General features: G+C 54.1%; 1 protein-coding gene across 2 annotated transcripts in view; it reads left to right on the top strand.

The window, feature by feature from the left end:
* ZSWIM4 (zinc finger, SWIM-type containing 4) overlaps positions 1 to 6,746 on the top strand; it is a 24,405-nt gene that overhangs the window by 6,290 nt on the left and 11,369 nt on the right. Inside the window, exons 4-10 of one of the 2 annotated variants that reach the window (XM_012729058.1) lie at positions 267 to 415; positions 518 to 668; positions 1,650 to 1,817; positions 2,347 to 2,703; positions 3,790 to 3,927; positions 4,270 to 4,524; positions 5,052 to 5,187. In XM_012729058.1, the coding sequence (XP_012584512.1) occupies positions 267 to 415; positions 518 to 668; positions 1,650 to 1,817; positions 2,347 to 2,703; positions 3,790 to 3,927; positions 4,270 to 4,524; positions 5,052 to 5,187 (1,354 nt within the window). The remainder of the gene's footprint in view (positions 1 to 266; positions 416 to 517; positions 669 to 1,649; positions 1,818 to 2,346; positions 2,704 to 3,789; positions 3,928 to 4,269; positions 4,525 to 5,051; positions 5,188 to 6,746) is intronic. The other variant, XM_004688695.2, reaches the window with a different exon arrangement.

Here is a 6,746-nt window from a genome sequence, read left to right as displayed (position 1 = left end):
GCTTTAACCCGCTGCGCCACCAGGGAGGGCCAGGGCAGGTGATATTTCAGGTGGGATGGACAGATAAATGAGTAGGGGATAGGTGGTGATTTGGGGTAAGATAATGAATGGAGAAATAAATGAGCTCGTGAGTAGACAGGTAGATGGGTGGGTATATTCATGTGGGATGGATGAATGCTAGACATTTGGGATGACTTGGAGGATTAGACAGAGGCAGGGGCAGTACCCCCCTCATCTCAGCCCCACCTTCCCTTCCCTCCTTGCAGGTGCCCCAGACCCCACAGCCGGTGCAGGCATCGAGGATGCTAACTGCTGGCACCTAGATGAGGAACAGATCCAGGAGCAGGTGAAGCAGCTGCTGTCCAATGGCGGCTACTATGGTGCCAGCCAGCAGCTACGCTCCATGTTCTGCAAGGTACCATCTGTGAATGCCAGGGGGTGAGGGTGGGGGCGGAGGTGGGGGCTGGAGAGCCTTGGTGCAGGCAGCTGCCCCCCTCACCACACTGTCCTGGCACAGGTGCGGGAGATGCTGCGGATGAGGGACTCCAATGGGGCGCGCATGCTAATCCTCATGACTGAGCAGTTCCTGCAAGACCCGCGCCTGGCCCTGTGGAGGCAGCAGGGAGCAGGCATGACGGACAAGTGCCGGCAGCTCTGGGACGAACTTGGTGAGGCCCATACTCTGGAGCTGGTGCACACCAGGGGCCCCCTCTCCCTTCCCTGCTCTGAAACTGGGGTCTGTCCCCTGAACCCCTCTATTAGCAGCTCTGATTTAGGAGGCAGTGGCAGGGTAACAGCAAAAACTGAGATTAAATACCTCCTCTGATGCAGCTGACACTTTCGATAGGTAGACAAGAAAATATATTTGACCCTTGAACAGTACTGATTTGAACTGCAAGGGTCCACTTATACGCAGATGTTTTTTCTCTCCTGAGTCCTGCACTCAGGATTCCACCAACCTCGTAGGTCAGAGGGTTGAAGCCCCAGAACTAAGTATACTGAAGGCCAGCTCGACATTCATGCTACATGCATTTCACCAGGGTCAGGTCTGGGGTGCTGTTAGTGCCCCCAACCTCTGGGTTGTTCAGGGTCAACTCTATGACAAACCCGAGGTCCACAGACATTTTCCACAAGGGCAGCTAGATGGTAGCTTGTGTTTTCTGACCACCTGCCGCAGCCACTCGGTTCTGCCCATTGTGTGAGAAAGCAGCCACGGACACGGAGCCAGTGGTCATGACAGCAGCAGAGAAAGCTTTGTTTATGGACAGTTTACTTTTTGATTACTTCACTGGTCACAAAATATTTTTTCATCTACTTTGTAAAAAGGTGAAAATAAACCTTAGTTCATAGACCCCTCAGAAACAGGTGGCAGGTTTGATGTTCTGCCTGGAGAATAGTATGCCCACCATAGGGGGAAGATAGCAAGGGGCGTTTGACAGCCTCAGTTCGCATCCTGTCTTCCAGCTTCCTAGCTGCAGGATCTCCATGTGATTTGACTTCGCCGTGCTTTGGTTTCCTTACCTGTAGAGACTTTTAGTTTGCAAAGGCCACTGTTATGTGGGTGAGCAGTGCAGCCAGGTGCAGCAGGCCCTGTGTAAGTGCGAGCAGCTGCTGTCAGCACGAGTTTGAGCCCCCTCTCCATCTCCCAGGGGCCCTGTGGGTGTGTGTGGTCCTGAGCCCCCATTGCAAACCAGAGGAACGGGCCAGCTGGCTCCAGCTGCTTGGCAAGTGGAACAAGCTGGATGTGTGCCCGCTGGAAGAGGGCAACTACTCCTTTGATGGACCGGGTCTGCAGTCCCCCACGGCCCTCAGCCCAGGTAGGAGAAGGTCCCTGCTACTCCCTGCTAGACCATCACCACTGCCTGTAACCAAACCTCCAGTACAGCTACAGGGGCACCCAGCCGTTGCCTTCTACCCTGTTGGTTGGTGGACAGTCCAAATGGACAGGAAGTGACATGTTTAGGGCACCAGTCATTCTGGGCCGGTCTCCTGATGCAGCCGTCTCCTGGCTGAGTGAGGAGAGGCAGAGGCGGTGGGAGAGAGTTCCAGGAAGAGTGGAAAAGGAACAAGGGGGTTGGGAGGAGAGAAGGAGAGGAATGCAGTGTGGGGAGAAAAATGGAGGAGTCATTCCGCCTCATCGTGCAAGGGCTGTGTCGTGTGTCCACCATACCGCATGCACGAGCACACGCATCTGTGTGGATGCCTGGAACGGCTGCTGCAAGAGCTGGGAGAGTTTCGACTCCCCCATCACTATGCCCAGAACCTAATCAATCTGGCCCTCGGTAGGGGGATTGGACCGTGGCCAAGGGTCCCTCACTCTCCCTGGCCATGCATGCCTCTCCACAGGCCTGGAGGAGGAAGAGGAGGCAGAAGAGGTGGCAGCGGGTTCCCGCCACACAGTGTTTGGCCGCGCCCTGCAGGCTGGGTCGCTGCGCTGGAGTGACACCCACTTGCAGAGGATCCTGGCCAGTGACTCCTTCAGCCCCAGTCTCACAGGCAACATGGGCAGCGACAAGCCAACCTCTGACCCCCAGGGCCGCCCACTCTGGCTGGGTGAGCCCTTCCCCACGGCCTGTGCCCGCGTGGACACCCTGCGTGCCCATGGGTACCCACGCCAGGCCCTACGGTTGGCCAGCGCCATAGTCAACACACTGCGGCTGCAGCGGCGACACCAGTTGGAGAGCTACAAGCAGCAGAAGAAAGGTTGGTGTCCACGGCGTGTCCCGGGGTCTGTGGGTGCACTTAGGGTCCCTCTGTGGAAACAAACGGCAAAGTGTCCTGAGCAGAAAGAAATTTAATACAGGGGTTGGGCACTCCAGAATCACTGAGAGGACTGCAGGATTGAGCGCAAACTTGGTGTTTGGGCTCAGGAACTTAAATTCAGAACCACAGGCAGTTGGGCAGCTGTTATGCCCTGGGGGGCAGTTCCCGTAGGCATCCCAGAACCTACAGGCCGAACCCCACCCTGTGCTCAGTAGACAGCCGCAGAGCTCTTCACAAGGGGATGACCAGCCACAGGCCTTTAAGCAACCTGGCCCCAGTATGCCAGAAATACCAATTTTTCAGGAAAGAGCAAGAATGTGGATTATTTGATGAGGGATGTACTGATCTTTAAACACGGGCAACTAATTCACATTTGTATTAATTAAAAACAACACTGTCTGGCACCAAAAAAAAAATTTTTTTTTTTTTTTACATTTGAGGAATCGTATAAGGGCCAGAGGAGGCTACCAGTTGTGTTCCCTGGGCAGTAGGGTTGGGCTGATAGATTACTATCAAGAAATTGAACATAAGGTGTAAGGGAAGAAACATGGGCCCAAGCAGAGCCCTCATCATCCTGGAAGAGTGAGAGATAAGCTGAGACATTAGGATGAAAAGGTGTTTCCTAGGAGAAAGGGAGGTCAGAGCAGTGTTCCAGGCAGAAGGAACAGCGTGGACAGGAGCCCGGAGGCAAGAAAGAGAGCAGTACTGGCGGGAGGAGTCAGGAAGGTGGGCTTCCAGATGCCGCCACATTGCGGTCCTTGGGGACACTGGAGGCTAGTCGGGCTGGAGAAACATGGAAGGGAGTAACTGGCTAGATGTTTTAGGAAGCACCCAGTTTGGTCCCTGTGCCCTGCCTGGGTGTGGCCGTGGGACAGGAGGGCGGGACTGTGGGGGAGAGGGCTCCTGTCAGTCAGCATTCAACTGGTAGGCAGGCACTGGGTGGCTAAGCTGGGAGTTGGGGAGAGGAAGCCCCACCGCAAGGGTTAGCCAGGTGGTTGGACATTAAGCACTTCTTCCTGCCCACAGAGCTGCTGCAGAAAGGCTCCACTTGCATCACCAACACGGAAGGATGGGTGGGCCACCCCCTGGACCCCATCGGCTGCCTCTGCAGGGCACTCCTGGAAGCCTGTCGCTTAGAGGAGGAAAGCCTCGCCCTTTACCCAGGTACCCACTCTGGGGGCCTCTAGAGGAGGTGGGATGATTCCCACACTTTGGCCAGTATCCCTGGCAAACGAGGTCACAACCTTTTTCAGATCCCCACCTCTGTGCTCCTACCCTAGGCCATGTCCCCTGTCCAGTGCCAGGAGCCAGTTGGCTCCTGGAAATGAGGCCACGATAGGCCTCTCAGCCAGTAAAAGGCAGACCCTCACCCCCAGGGTTAGTCTCCGGGGTTTACAAACTTCCCCTAACCGCTCCCCCACCTCAGTCTGCGTGCTTGAGGTCAAGGGCCCTGGGATCCCAGAAAAGGGACTCTCCTTCAGCATCTTTGGTGCCTGTCTCACACAGACTCGGGTCCTGAGAAGCGGAAGGTTGCCTACCAGCATGTACCTGTGCCTGGGAGCCCCGGGGAGTCCTACTTGGCACTGGCGCTGGAGGTAGCATTGTTGGGCCTGGGGCAGCAGCGGGCCCTGCCGGAGGGGCTGTACGCCCAGGACAAAGTTGTCCGCAATGAGGAGCAGCTGCTGGCCCTCCTGGAGGATGTGGAGCTAGATGAGCGTCTGGTGCAGGTGCTGCGCAAGCAGGCCGGGCTACTTCTGGAAGGTGAGTGGGCACCCCACGGCCTGCCTGCCCCTGGTTCACCAGTGGCCTGATTCAGGGGTCCCAGCCCTAACACTTCTTCCCAGTCTCTTCTGTGGGCTCCTACATTGATGGTTCCTAAAAGGTGAAGTGTAGCCCTCCATCCTACTTCCCTAGCGCTCCTGGCTGCCAGTAACTGCTACCAGTGGTAGAGCCACCCTGTTCCCACCCTGGGAACAATGAACTAAGTTGCCGATGCCCTCCCCCCCCGAATTTCACTCTCTACCCTTGGCTGCCTTGTGAGGCCCTGCTCCCGACCATAGAATGCGCCCACTTGCGCCCTTTGTCCCAATCTTGACCTGAGCATCCCACCCAGGGAAATTTTGGAATCTGCCAGAAGTTGATCTCAGTTCAGCTCTGCACCCTTACCCCTTAACCCATCAGCTCTACCCTGGGATTTGCCCATCTCCGCTCAGAGCCTGGGGTCTAGGCCTACTGGACGGTAGCAGGGGTGAGTTTGCACCTGGGGATTACACAGTCTGTCTTTGCAGGGGGTCCCTTCAGTGGCTTTGGAGAGGTGCTGTTCCGGGAGAGTGTGCCCATGCACACCTGTGCCCGCTACCTGTTCACTGCACTGCTGCCCCACGACCCCGACCTTGCCTACCGCCTGGCACTGCGAGCCATGAGGTAAGGACAGGAGGCCAGGAATGCAGCCCAGGGAGTTGGCTGGGGGTGGGAGCAAGCTCAGAGTCCCATTCTCTACCCAGTGTAGAATTTACAGCCCTTTTCTGGACAGGGTTATCTCAGATGTTGTTGCCACTTTGTTGTCTACCCTGCCAGAGTGTAGCTTTCTGCAAACCCATCATTTAGAAGTTGAGAGTGGGTCTTCCCTTCACAATCATTCTGCAGCCTGTGCCTACTTGTACCACATGTCCACTGACCATGGCATCATAGACTCTGTCCTGCTGGGCCTGTCCTACCATGTGGTACTGTAGCCATGCACCTTAAAAGAATCAGTCTGCAGCTGGTGATATTTGCAGTTTCCAAAATAACCATTGCCATGAATAACCTTGTTACCATTTCTCATATACACCAGCATGTCATAGAAGCAGCAGTTTTAAAGGCCCAACAAAGTGCAATCTGTCCCCTGTACTCTGATCCCGTCTTCCAGAGACTCCTAGTAACAATTCAGGGTGCATCTTTCTAGAATATTTGGAAAGAATGATCTGTTAAGAGCCATGATTACGAGAATACATTTCCATACAAGATTTTTCACAGTAGGGAGCATCACATTATAGCCCATGACCTACAATCTGCTTTTTGGATTTTCCTCTTTTTATGTGTGTGTGTGTGTGTGTGTGTGCGTGCGTGCGTGCGTGCATGCGTGTGTGTATGGTATGTAATGTATGTAATGTATGTATGTATGCATGCATTACCCCCACCCTCCAGAGGTTGGGGGAGTGAGAATATTCACCAGAGACAGAGTGGGGAACAGAACCGGCAGATTGAAATACACTGCTGAGGGGAGTAGCGGGTAGGTCAGGAGAGGTCTGTTGCACCGTGTGGGTCACCTGCCTGGCTGGGGATCGAATTCATGCTGAAGCAGTTGTGGCCAGCTTCGGAGTGCTGCGCTTTAACCCAGTGCGTCACCAGGGAGGGGGCACCACTTTGGCTTTTTTTAAGGGTTCAAAAAAATCAAAAGAATATTCTGTAGAATGTGAAAAGTAATATGAAATTCAAATGTGTGTGACTAGAAATACTGACCCAGGTAGCCATGTTTGTTCATTCACATGTTCTCTGTGGCTGCTTTTGCATAGCAGTGACTAAGTTGAGGACAGATCACCTGTGGAGCCAAAAGGATTGGCTGTGAAGCCTTTGCAGAAAAATGGTGCTGACCTCTTGACTTCGTGTCTTGTTACCCCATATAATCTTTTAAACAGCCTATTAAAATCAGTATGTTGAGCCTCACTGGTAGTGCAGGAGTTAAGTCTCAACCCTATCAACCTAGCCCCAGTCACTGCAGCATGAGTTCGATCCCTGGCCCTGGACGTAACCCACATGGCGCAGCAGACCTTTCCTGTCTTGCCCACTGCTCCCCTCAGCAGTCTATTTCAGTAGAACTGTTCTGCTCCCCACTCTGTCTCTGGTGAATCCTCTCACCCCAACATCTCTGGCCTACACCCCAGTTCTTATGTATACACACACATACATAAATAATATAAATCTTAAAATATACAATATATGTG

The sequence above is a fragment of the Condylura cristata genome, unplaced genomic scaffold (genome assembly GCF_000260355.1).
Source record: "Condylura cristata isolate star-nosed mole 26May11 unplaced genomic scaffold, ConCri1.0 scaffold00024, whole genome shotgun sequence".
Classification (NCBI taxonomy): Eukaryota; Metazoa; Chordata; class Mammalia; order Eulipotyphla; family Talpidae; genus Condylura; species Condylura cristata.
Note: the sequence above shows the minus strand (reverse complement) of the source record. Positions and strands in the feature narration are given on the sequence as shown.